Raw genomic sequence first — 17,034 nt, forward strand, 5'->3', positions numbered from 1 at the left:
TGGGAAAATCTCTCTCAGACGTTACAGGGTAAAGATTTGCACAATAATTGCCAGAAACACTGACTTCCCCTGGACAATTGCAGCACGCTCGGAACCATCTAGAAATGTAGTTTAAAACTCAAACATTACTTGGTTCAGCCAGGGTTACACTAATAGTTACTCAGAAAGCGTTAGAAGAATTAAACCTTTTCTAACTTCTGGGTAACTGTTGTGAACATCCAGACCAGCCCCAACGGGATCTTCCCTCCCCCCCACACACACCCCTGAGCCCAGCCACGGGTCTGTCCCCACACACCCAACTCTCAACTTCCATCACAGGTCTCCCCTTACACCCCTGACTGCCATCATGTACCTCCCCCCATGCTCCAACCCTCATTCCCCACCATAGGACTCTCCCCACACCCCAACCCCCAGGGATTACTCCCCCATACCCACACCTAACACAAGCCCTTCACCATAGCCCTCAAGGAAATGTACACAAATGCTTAATCCGGAAAATAAAACAAAAAAACCAAGGTGGAAAACCCCACTGCAGAACTGAGGGAGTGCCGCACTGTCAGAAGGTCAGTACTGAGGGAGTGCCGCACAGTCAGAGGGTCAGTACTGAGGGAGTGCCGCACTGTCAGAGGGTCAGTACTGAGGGAGTGCCACACTGTCAGAGGGTCAGTACTGAGGGAGTGCCGCACTGTCAGAGGGTCAGTACTGAACAAGTGCCACACTGTCAGAGGGTCAGTACTGAGGGAGTGCCGCACTGTCAGAGGGTCAGTACTGAGGGAGTGCCGCACAGTCAGAGGGTCAGTGCTGAGGGAGTGCCACACAGTCAGAGGGTCAGTACTGAGGGAGTGTCGCACAGTCAGAAGGCCCGTACTGAGGGAGTGCCGCACTGTCAGGGGGTCAGTACTGAGGGAGTGCCGCACTGTCAGAGGGTCAGTACTGAGGGAGTGCCGCATTGTCAGACGGTCAGTACTGAGGGAGTGCTGCACTGTCAGAGGGTCAGTGCTGAGGGAGTGCCGCACTGTCAGAGGATCAGTACTGAGGGAGTGCCACACTACCAGAGGGTCAGTACTGAGGGAGTGCCGCACTGTCAGAGGGTCAGAACTGAGGGAGTGCCACACTGTCAGAGGGTCAGTGCTGAGGGAGTGCTGCACTGTCAGAGGGTCAGTGCTGAGGGAGTGCCGCACTGTCAGAGGGTCAGTACTGAGTGCTGCACTGTCATAGGGTTAAACTCAAGCTAAAAAGAAGTGTTTTCCCTCTCTTCCTGTTGTTTTGAACATTCTGCTGCTTAGCTGAAAACAAGATATTATTTTCCTGAAGGGTGATAATCTGCTGTTGTTGGGGGCTGGATCAGAGCCTCTCTGGTGTTTTGGGAAGTTGTCTTGTCTCCAAACTGTTCGGAGTGAAACCAGAGGTCTGCAGACTTGAACCAAAGCACTCAATTTCCATTATCGCATGGGCAGTAAACCTTGCTTTATTGAACCTGTTTAAAGGGTTTTGTCTATGGCAAGGGCTTTGGTTTGATTAGAACATAGAACATAGAACAGTACAGCACAGAACAGGCCCTTCGGCCCATGATGTTGTGCCGAGCTTTGTCTGAAACCCAGACCAAGCTATTTCCTCCCTATCATCCCGAAGTACTCCATGTGCCTATCCAATAGCTTCTTAAATGTTCCTAAAGTTTCTGACTCCATTATCCCTGCAGGCAGTCCATTCCACACCCCAACCACTCTCTGAGTAAAAAACCTACCTCGGACATCCTTCCTATATCTCCCACCATGAACCCTATAGTTATGCCCCCTAGTTACCGCTCCATTCACCCGAGGAAATAGTCTTTGAACGTTCACTCTATCTATCCCCCTCATCATCTTATAAACCTCTATCAAGTCTCCTCTCAACCTCCCCCGCTCCAAAGAGAAATGTCCAAGTTCCCTCAACCTTTCCTCATAAGACCTACCCTCCAAACCAGGCAGCAACCTGGTAAATCTCCTCTGCACTCTTTCCAGCGCTTCCACATCCTTCTTGTAGTGAGGTGACCAGAACTGCACACAATATTCCAAATGTGGTCAGCTGAACACCTTAGATATCTTTGTTAAGGGTTATGCATTATAGTGGTTGTTTTGTTTCTCATTTGTAATTGAGAAACAAAAGAAGTTGTTGCTAATTTTCTTACTATACTTGTCAACTACATTCTTAAATAAACTTTGTTTGATAAAAGCTCTGTAGTGAGTCACTGGAATCATACCTGAAGTGGAACATCTCATGCTTATCCGAGCCAAATTCAAGATGCAAAACTTATGATCGAGGCAGTCTTCATAAAACACATTAGAGTTTCTAATCTGAACTATAACATCATGATGACCATCAAGTCCTAGGGTGGGACTCGAACCCAGAGCTTCTGGGTCAGAGAAGGCATGCTAACCCACTGCGCCACAGGACCTCCTTAACACATGTACCCAGAGATATTTGTGGCATTAATAGAACATCATTTCTAGGATTACACTGTATGTTGTACATATGGATTTTCAGAAGGCATTTGATATGGTGCCATGTGAGAGGCCTGATTATTAATGGCATGTGATGTTAAGAACTAACTGAATACTTCAACTAAATTGTGAAGAAGATTGTTAAATAGACATAGTTACATTGAGTTACCTCAAATCTTTGGTATAGAAAAGGGCTGTTTGCCCCAATTGGTTCCAGGCCTCCTTCCACCTCTCATCATCTCACTCCATCACCATATGGGCATGTGTGTGTATGTGTGTGCATCTGTGTGTGTCTGTTTGTGTGTCGATGTGTGTGTGCCTGTGTGCATGTATCTGTGTGTGCTTGTGTGCACCTGTGTGTATGTGTGTGCATGTGACTGTGTGTGAGTGCCTGTGTGTGTGCGTCTGTCTGTGAATGGGTGTGTATCAATGTGTCTGTCTCTGTGTGCCAGTGTATGTGTCTGTGTGTGTGTTTGTGTGCATGCATGTGTGTATATATGTCTGCATGTGGCTGCATGTGTGTGTGTGTGACTGTGTGGATATGTGTGTGCCTTTGTGTGCCTGAGTGTATGTATCTGTGTGTGCTTGTATATACCTATGTGTATGTCTGTTTGTGTGAGACTGTGTGTGAGTGCATGTGTGTGTGTGTCTGTGCATGAGTGTGCATCAGTGTGTGTGTCTCTGTATGCTAGTGTCTGTGTCTGTGTGTCTGCATGTGGCTGTGTGTATGCGTGTGTATGTGTGCATGTCTGTGTGTGTGCCCCAATGTGCCTGTGTGTATGTCTGTGCATGTGACTGTGTGTGTGTGTGTGCGTGTGTGTGTGTGTGCGTGTGTGAGTGACGTGAACACATTCATCCAGAATTCTGAGTGTGTTAGCAGAGACATCAAGAGTCACTCTGGGTGCTGGGTTTACCAGATCCCCCCGACTGGGAAAGATCTGAGTTGGTTTATTGGTTTCATTGTCCTTCCCCAGCCTCACGATGTGAATCATTCAAAAAACTCACTTTTCAGCCACAAGATGTCATCCTTCAGATCCACTGGTGTCAGTTTTTGTTGATTTTCCATCTCTTGTAAAAAAAAGACAAAAGAACAGTGAGAATAAAATGACAAAAGGAATTAAATTGTTACATTGAGCGAGAGCGTCCAGGCTCCCCAGGGTCAGCTTTCAGGACATGCCTCAAAGATATGCCGGGAAAATCTCTCTCAGAAGTTACAGGGTAATTACTCAGAATTAAACCTTTTCTAACTTCTGGGTAACTGTTGTGAACATCCAGACCAGCCCCAACGGGATCTTCCCTCCCCCCCACACACACCCCTGAGCCCAGCCACGGGCCTGTCCCCACACACCCAACTCTCAACTTCCATCACAGGTCTCCCCTTACACCCCTGACTGCCATCATGGACCTCCCCCCATGCCCCGACCCTCATTCCCCACCATAGGACTCTCCCCACACCCCAACCCCCAGGGATTACTCCCCCATACCCACACCTGCCCCAAGCCCTCCACCATAGCCCCCACCTACCTTGACCCCCAACATCTGACCACCCCCACCCCCCCACCTCCCCATACACCCAACCCATATCTCTATCCACGGACCCAACCTGACCCCCACCCCCCCTCCGACCTCCATCCCCACTGCCGCTGACATCCACCCTCCCCTCACCCCACCAAACCCCCCAGTCCCATAGACTTACCCTCTCCCTCAATGTCACTGGGCCCATTAAACCTACCGGTTTTACGGCAGCCACTGCAGTGAAAAAGGGAGGCACGGTCTCTTTGAATTCCCCGGAGCTGAACTGGGCTGGGGCCTGTGAGGCGTCTTTCGATGCTGCCACCACCCCCCCATACTCCCCCCCCGCCCCTCCACTTCCCCCCCCTCCACTTCCCCCCCCTCTACTCCCCCCCCCTCCACTCCCCCCCCCTCCACTTCCCTCCCTCCACTCCCTCCCCTCCACTTCCCCCCCTCCACTTCCCCCTCCTCTACTCCCCCCCCCTCCACTCCCCCCCCCTCCACTCCCCCCCCCGCTCCCCGTCCCCCCCACCCCCCTCCACTCCCCCCGTCCCCCCCACCCCCCTCCACTCCCCCCCTCCACTCCCCCCCCTACTCCCCCCCCTCCACTCCCCCCCTCCTCCACTTCCCCCCCTCCACTCCCCCCCTCCACTTCCCCCCCTCCACTTCCCTGCCCTCCACTTACCCACCCCCCTCCACTTCCCCCCCCGCTCCCCGTCCCCCCCCACCCCCCTCCACTCCCCCCCCTCCACTCCCCCCCTCCACTTCCCCCCATCCACTCCCCTCCCCCCCTCCACCCCCCTCCCCCCTCTCCACTTCCCCCTCCTCCACTTCCCCCCCTCCACTTCCCCCCCTCCACTTCCCCCCTCCACTTCCCCCCCTCCACTTCCCCCCTCCACTACCCCCCCTCCACTCCCCCCTCCACTTCCCCCCTCCTCCACTTCCCCCCCTCCACTTCCCCCCCTCCACTTCCCCCCCTCTACTCCCCCCTCCACTTCCCCCCCTCCACTTCCCCCCCTCTACTTCCCCCCCTCCACTTCCCCCCCCTCCACTTCCCCCCCTCCACTTCCCCCCCTCTACTTCCCCCCCTCCACTTCCCCCCCTCCACTTCCCCCCCCTCCACTTCCCCCCCCTCCACTTCCCCCCCTCCACTTCCCCCCCCTCCACACCCACCCCCCACCCCCCCCATGCTCCCCGCACACCGCCCCCCCCACACACTACCCCCACCCCCCCGCCATCCCCCCCACCTCCCTTTATGTAAACAACACAGTGTCTGGTCATTCTGTGCCGCCACAATCACAGAAACTGCAGGATATGAAGTAATTTCAGAAATTAGTTTTACCCATTTCAATGACGTGACAAGATCTTTCGCAAATCCAAGAGTTTGCTCCGCTGTTCCTGGCTTCTGCGCCTGACCTTGTTCTCGTTTGGACTTCACTCTTATTTATCTCTCAGTGAATGGTGGGCATGCCTCCGCACATCTAATGGGCACTGAGGTTTTACAAGTCGTTCTTCACGTGCGCTGATCAAAGAAAGAATACAGACTTGAATTCACATTGTGTCTTTCACAGAGTTCTTCCCAGCCAATGTGTATAAGCAATGCTGTAATCAAGATCCCACAAAGAGCAATTTGATAATGACCAGATGAACTGCTTAGAGGTTGATTGAGGGATAACGCCCCCCCCCCTCCCCACCCCCCAACCTCCCCACCCCGCCTCCCCCCTCCCCACCCCCCAACCTCCCCACCCTGCCTCCCCCCTCCCCACCCCGCTCTCCTTCAAAAATACCACATTTTGCATCACCCCAGAGGACATCCAAAAATGCACTTTCAACAGTTTAGCAGTGCCTCAACTCGCTAAAAAGCCTTGGTGAGTCGCTGCAGTGCATCTTGTAGATGGTACACACGGCTGCCACCGTGCGTCAGTGGTGGAGGGAGTGAATGCTTGTGAATGTGGTGCCAATCAAGCGGGGCTGTTATGTCCTGGATGGTGTTGAGCTTCTCGAGTGTTGTTGGGGCCGCACTCATCCGGGCAAGTGGAGAGTATTCCATCACACTCCTGACTTGTGCCTTGTAGATGGTGGACAGGCTTTGGGGAGCCAGGAACTGTGTTACTCATCACTGAATTCTGAATCTCTGGCCTGTTCTGGTAGTCACAGTATTTATATGGCTAGTCCAAAACAGTTTCTGGTCAATGTTAACCCCAGGATGTTGATAGTGGTGGATTCATGGATGGTAATGCCATTGAATATCAAGGGGTAATGGTTAGATTCTCACTTGTTGGAGGTGGCCATTGGCTGGCACTTGTATGGCACAAATGTTACTTGCCACTTATTAGCCCAAACCTGGATATTGTCCAGGTCTTACTGCATATGGACATGAATTGCTTCAGTATCTGAGAAGTCACAAATGATGCAAACCATTGTCCAGTCATCGGTCACCTTATGATGGAAGGAAGGCCATTGATGACGCATGATGTGGAGATGCCGGCGTTGGACTGGGGTAGGCATAGTAAGAAGTCTCACAACACCAGGGGGGGTTAAAGTCAAACGGGTTTATTTGGAATCACGAGCTTTCGGAGCGCTGTTTCTTCCTCAGGTGAGTCACTCAAACTGAGTATCTGTGAACAGGTTATTGCTGAGTAAGTGTTGTTTGGTAGTACTGTCAACAACACTCTCCATCACTTTACTGATGATGGTGAGTAGACAGATTGGTTGGTAATTGTCTTGATTGGAAGTTTGCTGGACAGGATATAGCTGGGTATTTTTCCACATTGCTGGGTAGATGCCAGTGCTGTAGCTGTACTGGAGCAGCTGGGCTAGGGGCACGGAAAGTTCTGGAGCGGTGACCTTTAGTACTACAGTGAGGATTATGTTCAGGGTGGAAACAGACATGAAAATCTTGAAACTTAAACATGTCGAAACAATACTAGCTAATAGGACACCCCTCACCCCAGTGAGGTCTGAACAAATATAAACTCAACAGAGCACCACAGCCAGTCACCTCAGCAGATATCCAAATCCAGCTCATCTTATTCATACGTACATTCAATGTTTTTATAATTGTGTTGCAAACTGAGAGTTTCCTGCATTGCAAAACCCTTCTCTCTCCTTTATTCTCTTCCCCAAAACTTTAACCACAAGATTCACACACACGAGCCTCAGTGTGAGTGCAATCATGTAGACTGAGACACAAAATAAAGGTGGCGGGGAGGGATTGGGGTAGAACTCCAGGAGTAACGCAGGTTAATCTGTGCACTCTGCCTGACTTTCCCTTTGAGTTGAAGCCAGTGGTGCGAAATGGGTTTCTGATTCACAAAATCACTCGTGGGAGCAAACCTGCCACGAAAGGAGAACATTCTGGAAATATACAATCTGTGTCAGAATATGCAAGAACTGTTCTGCAAGGCAGCTTTCACAACACAGGACAACACCGAGTCGCTGAACAGAAACTGATAGCCAAGCTCCGCACACATGAGGACGGCCTCAACTGGGATCTTTGGTTCATGTCACACTATCTGTAACCCCCACGACTCGCCTGGCCTTGGAAAATCTCACTAACCGTCCTGGCTGGAGACAATACACATCTCTTTAACCTGGGCTTAACCCTCTCTCCACTCGCATTGTCTGTACCTGTAAAGACTTGATTATCTGTAAAGACTCGCATTCCAACCATTATGTTGCAATTGAGTTTGTGTCTATATATGCCCTGTTTGTGAAACAAATCCTACACTCACCTGATGAAGGAGCGACACTCCGAAAGCTCGTGCTGCCAAATGAACCTGTTGGACTTTAACCTGGTGTTGTGAGAATTCTTACTGTGCCCCACCCCAGTCCAACGCCGGCATCTCCACATCATGCGAGAACTATCAGAGATTTGGGACCCCTCTGGGTTACCATTCCATTCTCAGCGGTTGGACATTTTCACTGTTGTCTCTGTAAGGTGCTGGGTTTGATGTTTAAACATGTGAGTGATTCATATGTAAAATTTTGTCAAATTTCACAGTAACCGGCAAGTTGGTGCCTCATTCAACCCATCCATGCAAATATTTATTTGCCACATTCCTCTCACCCCACTCATCATCTGACACTATCAGAATATTCCTCTGCCGCTCATGTCTTTATCCAGCTTCTCCAGAAATATATCAAGGATATTAACTCCAACAATTCCCTGTGGGAGCGAGTTCCACATTCTAACCACTCTCTGGGTAACAAAGTTCCTCCTGAATTTCTGATTGACTTTATTAGTGACTATTGTACGTTCGGGTGGATTCTCGGAGGCTTTTTCCCAGGGCTGAAATGGCTGCTACGAGAGGACACAGGTTTAAGGTGCTGAGGAGTAGGTACAGAGGTGATGTCAGGGGTAGGTTTTTCACTCAGAGGGTGGTGGGTGAGTGGAATCGGCTGCTGACAGTGGTGGTGGAGGCAAACTCGATAGGGTCTTTTAAGAGACTTTTGGATGAGTACATGGGACTTAATAGGATTGAGGGTTATAGGTAAGCCTATATATAAGCCTAGGTAGGTAGGGACGTGACCGGTGCGGCTTGTGGGCCGAAGGGCCTGTTTGTGCTGTATTTTTTCTATGTTCTATGTTCATGATTTCTTATTTTGATCTCCCCCACAGATCGAAACATATTTTCTGTTGACTCTATCAAACCCTTTGGGAATTTTAAAGGTCTCTATTAGGTTACCCCCTCCCCTCTCCGGAGTAAAGAGCCTCCAGCCTGTCCAGTCCCAACCTGGATCATATCTCTGTTCTGTTTTGTGCTCCCCCTCCAACCTCAGCATAGTAGGAGCTCGAGTAGGCCACTCAGCCCCTCGAGCCTGCATCAGCATTCATAGAACATAGAACATAGAACATAGAACAGTACAGCACAGAACAGGCCCTTCGGCCCACGATGTTGTGCCGAGCTTTATCTGAAACCAAGATCAAGCTATCCCACTCCCTATCATCCTGGTGTGCTCCATGTGCCTATCCAATAACCGCTTAAATGTTTCTAAAGTGTCTGACTCCACTATCACTGCAGGCAGTCCATTCCACACCCCAACCACTCTCTGCGTAAAGAACCTACCTCTGATATCCGTCCTGTATCTCCCACCACGAACCCTATAGTTATGCCCCCTTGTAATAGCTCCATCCACCCGAGGAAATAGTCTTTGAACGTTCACTCTATCTATCCCCTTCATCATTTTATACACCTCTATTAAGTCTCCCCTCAGCCTCCTCCGCTCCAGAGAGAACAGCCCTAGCTCCCTCAACCTTTCCTCATATGACCTACCCTCCAAACCAGGCAGCATCCTGGTAAATCTCCTCTGCACTCCTTCCAGCGCTTCCACATCCTTCCTATAGTGAGGTGACCAGAACTGCACACAATATTCCAAATGTGGTCTCACCAAGGTCCTGTACAGTTGCAGCATAACCCCACGGCTCTTAAACTCCAACCCCCTGTTAATAAAAGCTAACACACTATAGGCCTTCTTCACAGCTCTATCCACTTGACTGGCAACCTTTAGAGATCTGTGGATATGGACCCCAAGATCTCTCTGTTCCTCCACAGTCTTCAGAACCCTATTCATCACCTTTTGTAACCTCAACCCCACCTTCTCACCTTCCCCCCCATAACCTACCACCCCCTTGCTTACCCACCTGTGCCTTAAATATATTCAAAGACTCTGCTTCCACCACCTTTTCAAGAAGAGTCCAAAGATGTGCGGGTTAGGTTGATTGGCCGTGCTAAATTGACCCCAGTGTCAGGGGATTAGCAGGGTAAATATGTGGGGTTACGGGGATAGGGCCTGGGTGGGATTGTTGTCGGTGCAGACTCGATGGGCCGAATGGCCTCCTTCTGCACTGTAGGGATTCTATGATTCTATGAAGAGACTCACGACCCTCTTGTGAGAAAAACAATTCTCCTCATCTCTGTCTTAAATGACTGAGCCTTAATTTTTAGAGGACTCCCGAGTTCTAGTTTCTCCCACAAGAAGAAACATCCTCTGCACATCCACCTTGTCCAGGACCCCTCAGGATTTTACTGTTTCAATCAAGTCATAAGGACATAAGTCACCTTTTACTCTTCTAACCTCCGGCAGACACAAGCTTAGCCTGTCCAACCTTCCTTCACAAGGCAACCGGCCCAAGTACTGGTCTTGTAAACCTTTTCTGAACTGCTTCTAATCCTTCCTTAAATAAGGACACCGATGCTGTATACAGTATTCCATGGTGGTCCCACTGCATTCTTTTTGTACTATGGAGAGATAGTCCAGGCATTGTCCGAACAAGGTTCGGCACAAGTTTAACTGTCTCCCACTCTCAATCCTATCGTTCTAGAAATGAAACGTCAGACTATTTCTTTGAGAAAAGTCACCTACCTCAATCTGGTGTATATTCTCACACACTGCACGGTGCAGACATTCACAGCACTTACAATATCTGCCTGCTTCAAGTTATGGTCGAATGCTTTTATAAACCACTGTGACTCATTTCCTTCCCTGACGTCTTTGAGAATTATTCTTTCCCATGCAGATTTCTATTAATTCTCAGGCTGTGGATGTCGCTAGCTCACTCATTCCTAATTACTCGTGAGAAAGTAAATCGCTGCGGTCCACGCGGTGCGGATACATCCACAACGCTGTGGTGAGCTGAGCCCAAAATAAAATTGGACATTTGAAATGAAAGAATTGGGCACTCGAAATCAAACTCCAGCCAGTTCCAGCAAATAGCTTGCAGAAAATCAGACCTGGCCCAAGTCCGAATGTACAGAACTCAGACAGGCTGCCAGGGATCCGCCCTATCGACAACCCACCAAGGATCGCCCTATCGACAACCCACCAAATGATCATTGCTCCTATCTGATTAGCGTGGGCGTATTATCTGCAGCCCAGATGGGGCCAGAATCCACGGTGCCTGATGGGGGGGCGGTGTGTGTGCGGAGGTTCGGGGGTGTCCTGTCAACAGGGCATCAACTGGACCACTGGGTGCTGAGACACCTTTGGCAGAAGGCCAATGGCAGGTGAAAATAGCGCAAGGCCACGGGGGGATAAAATAGGCATTCCAGACACCTAGGGAGCGAAGACTCGAGATGGGAGACGACCGAGACCAGAGAAGGAAGGAAGGAAGAAACGGCCAGCGAGAATCACCTTTGCGGAGAGGAACCAGAGGGACTCACGGAGCGGATCTACAGCCTACCAAGCCATCTTTACGGGTAGTTTAGGCAAATCCTGGGTGTTTCTTGTCTACACAGTGGGTGATTTATGGTTGAACTAGAGTTAATAAAGTTTGTTGTGTTATATATCTGTGTTGTACTTTGTTCTTCTCATAAACAAATGCACCTGGGTAAAACTTTGATTAAGAAGCTGCCAATATTGATTAAGGGGACCAATATCCTGGCAGGAAGGTTGGCTAAGGCTACTGGGGAGAGTTTAAACTAGATAGGTTGGGGGGAGGGGATCAAAATGAGGTGACTGAGAGTGAGGAAGGTAGCTTGCAAACAGAGAAGGGTTATAGGCGGTGCAAGAGGGAGGATGGACGGGGGATAGAGAAGGAGAGAGCTCAGACCAAAGGATTGAGATGTGTTTACTTTAATGCCAGGAGTATAGTGAATAAAGGGGATGAGCTCAGAGCGTGGATCGATGCCTGGAAATATGATGTGGTGGCCATTACGGAGACTTGGGTGTCTCAGGGACAGGACTGGATACTCCAGGTGCCAGGATTCAGATGTTTCAGGAAGGACAGGGAGGGAAGCAAGAGAGGGGGTGGAGTGGCACTGCTGATCAGGAATAGTGTCACAGCTGTAGAGAATGTATATGCTGTGGAGGGATTGTCCACCGAGTCTCTGTGGGTGGAAGTTCAGAGTGTGAAGGGACCGGTCACTTTGCTGGGAGTTTTCTGGGCCGCCCAATAGTAACAGGGAGGTGGAGGAGCAGATAGGGAAACAGATCCTGGAGAGATGCAGTAATAGCAGAGTTGTTGTGATGGGAGACTTTAATTTCCCAAACATAGATTGGAATATCCCTAGGGTAAGAGGATTGGATGGGGAGGAGTTCGTTAGGTGTGTTCAGGAGGGTTTCCTGACACAGCATGTGGACAAGCCTACAAGAGGAGAGGCTGTACTTGATCTGATACTGACCAATGAACCTGGACAGGTGTCAGATCTCTCAGTGGGAGAGCATCTTGGAGATAGCGATCATAACTCTATCTCCTTTAGGCTTGCATTGGAAAAAGAGAGGACCAGGCAAGCTAGGAAAGTGTTTATATGGAGTAAGGGGAAATATGAAGACATTAGACAGCAAATTAGAGGAGTAAATTGGAAGGAGGTATTCTCAGGGAAATGTACTGAAGAGAGGTGGCAGTTTTTCAAGGAATGTCTGTCTAGAGTTCTACAGGACAACGTTCCGAGCAGACAGGGAGGTGTTGGTCGGTTAAAGGAACCGTGGTGCACGAAAGCTGTGCGGGACCTAGTCGAGAAGAAAAGGAAAGCGTACAAAAGTCTCAGAGAGCTTGGCGAAGATAGGGATTTAGAAGAGTATACGGCTTGTAGAAAGGGACTAAAGAAGGAAATTAGGAGAGCCAGAAGGGGTCACGAAAAGGCCCTGGCAGGTAGGATTAAGGAGAACCCGAAGGCGTTCTATAAATATATGAAGAGTAAAAGGATGAGATGTGACGGAATAGGGCCTATAAAAGGTGAAGGCGGGAAAGTCTGTACGGAACCAGTAGAAATGGAGAGGTGCTCAATGAGTATTTTGCCTCGGTTTTCACAGAGGGGAAGGACCTGGGTGGATGTACTGCGGGCGTGCGGTGGACTGAAAGGATTGAGCATGTGGACTTTAAGAAAGAGGTTGTGCTGGAATCTTTGAATGGCATCAAGATAGATCAGTCGCCAGGTCCGGATGGGATGTACCCCAGGTTACTGTGGGAGGCGAGGGAGGAGATTGCAGAGCCTCTGGCGATGATCTTTGCGTCGTCGATGGAGACGGGAGAAGTGCCGGAGGATTGGAGGATTGCGGATGTGGTTCCTATTTTCAAGAAGGGGAATAGGGATAGCCCAGGTAATTACCAACCGGTGAGTCTAACCTCAGTGGTTGGTAAACTGATGGAGAAGATCCTGAGGGACAGGATATATGAGCATTTAGAGAGATTTAGTATGCTCAAGAATACTCAGCATGGCTTTGTCAAGTGCAGATCGTGCCTTACGAGCCTGGTGGAGTTCTTCGAAAATGTGACTAAACACATTGACGAAGGGAAGGCGGTAGATGTGGTTTATATGGATTTTAGCAAGGCGTTCGATAAGGTCCCCCATGCAAGGCTTCTAGAAAAAGTGAGAGGGCATGGGATCCAAGGGGCTGCTGCCCGGTGGATCCAGAACTGGCTTGCCCAAAGGAGGCAGAGAGTGTGTATAGATGGGTCTTTTTCTAAATGGAGGTCGGTCACCAGTGGTGTGCCCCAGGGATCTGTTCTGGGACCCTTGCTGTTTGTCATTTTCATAAATGACCTGGATGAGGAAGCGGAGGGATGGGTTGGTAAGTTTGCCGGCGACATGAAGGTTGGTGGGGTTGTGGATAGTCTGGAGGGATGTCAGAAGTTACAGAGGGACATAGATAGGATGCAAGACTGGGCGGACAAGTGGCAGATGGACTTCAACCCAGATAAATGCGTCGTGGTCCATTTTGGTAGGACAAATGAGATGAAGGAGTACAATGTAAAGGGAAAGACTCTTAGTACTGTAGAGGATCAGAAGGACCTTGGGGTCTGGGTCCATAGGACTCTGAAATCGGCCCCGCAGGTGGAGAAGGTGGTAAAGAAGGCGTATGGTGTGCTGGCCTTTATTAATCGAGGGATTGAGTTTAGGAGTCCGGAGATAATGATGCAGCTATATAAGACCCTCGTCAGACCCCACTTGGAGTACTGTGCTCAGTTCTGGTCGCCTCACTATAGGAAGGATGTGGAAAAGATTGAAAGGGTGCAGAGGAGATTTACAAGGATGTTGCATGGATTGAGTGGCATGCCTTATGAGGATAGGCTGAGGGAGCTTGGTCTTTTCTCCTTGGAGAGACGTAGGATGAGAGGAGACCTAATAGAAGTGTATAAGATGTTGAGAGGCATAGATCGGGTGGACTCTCAGAGGCTTTTTCCCAGGGTGGAAATGTCTGCTACGAGAGGACACAGGTTTAAGGTGCTGGGGGGTAGGTACAGGGGAAATGTTAGGGGTAAGTTTTTCACACAGAGGGTGGTGGGCGAGCGGAATCGGCTGCCGTCAGGGGTGGTGGAGGCGAACTCAATAGGGTCTTTTAAGAGACTCCTGGATGAGTACATGGAGCTTAATAGGATGGAGGGTTATAGGTAGGTCTATAAGGTAGGGATGTGTTCGGCACAACTTGTGGGCCGAAGGGCCTGTTTGTGCTGTAGGTTTTCTATGTTTCTAAGCTGGTTGGAGTATCTGAGTTGGACTGTGCTGTAAGGCAGGCAGTTCCAGGATTCTGACCCAGCCACAGTGGAATTTGATGATAAAGGCCTCACCAGACATTCAACTCTCAGGGTGGGATTTTTCCAGTTGTGTTTGCCCCAAGACGGGAAATCCCCACCCAAGGTCAACGGAGCTTTGCATGGTCTGTGTCCCCACCTCGCTATCATTCCTGTGCCGGGCTGGACGAGAAAATTCCACACTTGATTTCCTGTTTTCTTGTATAGACATCCACTCCCTTACAATACCCCACCTCCCCACAACTCCCCCCACATTCACTACTCATGTGTGGAAATAGAGATGCTCCCTTACAACCCCCCCCCGCCCCGGCACCCCACCCCCACCCCCCCCCCCCCCCCCCCCCCCCCCCGGCACCCCACCACCGACGCATACACCCACTCCTCACGTGTAAAACAGAGACATTCCCTTATAAACCCCCGACACACACACTCACCCCTCACGCACGCACATCCCCAACACACACTACCCACCCCCCGCCCCCGTCCCAATTCTCCCCCCGCAAAGGGAGCAATCCACCCACCGCAGGACGGCCAATCAGCCGGGATTACCAGGCCACAGCCCAGCGGTGGACACAGCTGCCAAAGTCACCGAAGGCAAAGTGCCAAAAGGTTTTCGAACAGCTCCCCCTTCATTCTCCATCCCGCTGTCACCCATCTCCTTCCCCCATCACCATTCCACCGCCCCCCCCCCCCGCCAACCCCCAGCATAACCTTCGACCTCTCCACCATTACCCTTTATTCCCAAACCTTCTTTTCAATGATGTCCAGATCAATGTGCCAGTTCTTGACCTCCCTGAAAACCTCACTCCCTTTCGCCACCGACCTCCTCACCCCTGGGGTCCATGTCTGTCTCCATCCCCCACCAACCGCCCAGCCCCTTCTACTGTTACCAACGCATCCTCACCCTCCCACCCACAGCTCCCTCACTCCTACACTCACCATCCCTCCTTCCATCACCACCTTCAGTTCATTCCCGGGGGGGGGGGGGGCGGGGGCAGACATTGACTCCACAAGCCCCTCCTTTGAATCTTCACCCAGACTTTCCCCTTCCTCCATAATTCTCCCTCCCCCATCACTCCTGCATCCTCCCACACTCCAGCCTCTCCCTTTATTCCATTAGCCTCCTTACTCCTTCCTTTCCTCTCCAGACGCCTTCATTTCACCAAACTCCCGAGCCCACTTCCAGCCTCATCCTCCCTACGCCTTCATTCCCACGCTCCCAGCTTCACCTCACACTACCTCTCAAACCCACATCCAAACTCCCCGAAGCCCCACAACCTTCGTCACACCCTTACCCGCACTTAGCAAAGACCCTGAAGTTCTGAAGCAAGTCCGACACTGGAGAGGGTGCAGAGGAGATTCACCAGGCTGCTGCCTGGACTGGGGCAGTGAACTACGAACCATGGGGGGTACCAGCCGGAAGTCATGATAGAAATTCATAGTATTATAGAATCTGGGTAATGGTGAGCATGCTGGACTCTGAATCCAGCAATGTGAGTTCAAATCTCAGTGGAACATTTATGGATGGCACGGTGGCACAGTGGTTAGCGCTGCTGCCTCACAGCGCCAGGGACCCGGGTTCAATTTGCGGCTTGGGTCACTGTGTGGAGTCTGCACATTCTCCCCGTGTCTGCATGGGTTTCCTCCGGATGCTCCAGTTTCCTACCACAGTCCAAAAGATGTGCTGGTTAGGTGTACTGGCCATGCTAAATTCTCCCTCAGTGTACCCGAACAGGCGCCGGAGTGTGGCGACTGGGGGATTTTCACAGTAACTTCATTGCGACAACACTATATTGTGTTACTGTAAGCCTACTCGTGACACTAATAAATAAACTTTAAAAAAACTACAGTGCAGGAGGAGGCCACTCGGCCTTTGAGATTGCACCAACAACAATCTTACCTGTAATCAATGTATTTACCCTGCTAACGCCCCTGACACTAAGGGGCAATTTGGGATGTGCAATCCACCTCACCTACACATATTTGGAGTGTGGGAGGAAACCGGAGCACCCGGAGGAAACCCACGCAGACACGGGGGAGAATGTGCAAACTCCACACAGACAGTGACCCAAGCCGAGAATTGAACCCGGGTCCCTGGCGCTGTGAGGCAGCAGTGCTAACCACTGTGCCACCCCACCAGTGTAAAACCAATTTTTGGACTCCTGACAAATCCCCCCCGCCCTCCCCACCCCCACCTCCCCCCCACCCTCCCCACCCCCACCTCCCCCCCACCCTCGCCTCCCCCCCCCCCACCCCCGCCACCCCCACTGAACCCAGCAGCTGGTGCTGGGGAAATTCCGCCCAGCAAACAAGAGTGAATCATGTTTTCTGTTGAACTCTGTAACAGCAGGAGGCCAGTGAGTGACAGCCTGGACATGGTCCCAGGTCCCAGGTGAATTAGTTCATTAGAATCGGAATGTTCTCACAGACGGATTAGGAAAGGAATCGGGAAAACCAGGAAACGCTGAAAATCCAAACCTTGGCGGGAAATTCCAGAGAAAAGCGCCAACAGATCCATAGACCTGTCGGATTCCACATCGCCAAGAGAGGCCATTCTGCCCATCACAC

At 50.8% G+C, this 17,034-nt stretch overlaps 1 protein-coding gene across 5 annotated transcripts in view; it reads right to left on the reverse strand.

Annotated features, from left to right (window-relative positions):
* The window catches only part of LOC144479966 (uncharacterized), a 418,329-nt gene that overhangs the window by 17,502 nt on the left and 383,793 nt on the right, over window positions 1–17,034 (reverse strand). For 3 of the 5 annotated variants that reach the window (XM_078199098.1, XM_078199099.1, XM_078199095.1), the window contains exons 2-3: window positions 5,335–5,514; window positions 3,486–3,548 (exon numbers count right to left, since the gene is read on the reverse strand). In XM_078199098.1, coding sequence (XP_078055224.1) covers window positions 3,486–3,548; window positions 5,335–5,338 — 67 coding nt within the window. In that variant the 5' untranslated portion in view covers window positions 5,339–5,514. Of the gene's footprint in view, window positions 1–3,485; window positions 3,549–5,334; window positions 5,515–7,726; window positions 7,836–10,358; window positions 10,439–17,034 lie in introns of those variants that run through there. The other 2 variants (XM_078199096.1, XM_078199097.1) reach the window with 2 other exon arrangements.

The sequence above is a fragment of the Mustelus asterias genome, chromosome 27, assembly GCF_964213995.1.
Source record: "Mustelus asterias chromosome 27, sMusAst1.hap1.1, whole genome shotgun sequence".
Classification (NCBI taxonomy): Eukaryota; Metazoa; Chordata; class Chondrichthyes; order Carcharhiniformes; family Triakidae; genus Mustelus; species Mustelus asterias.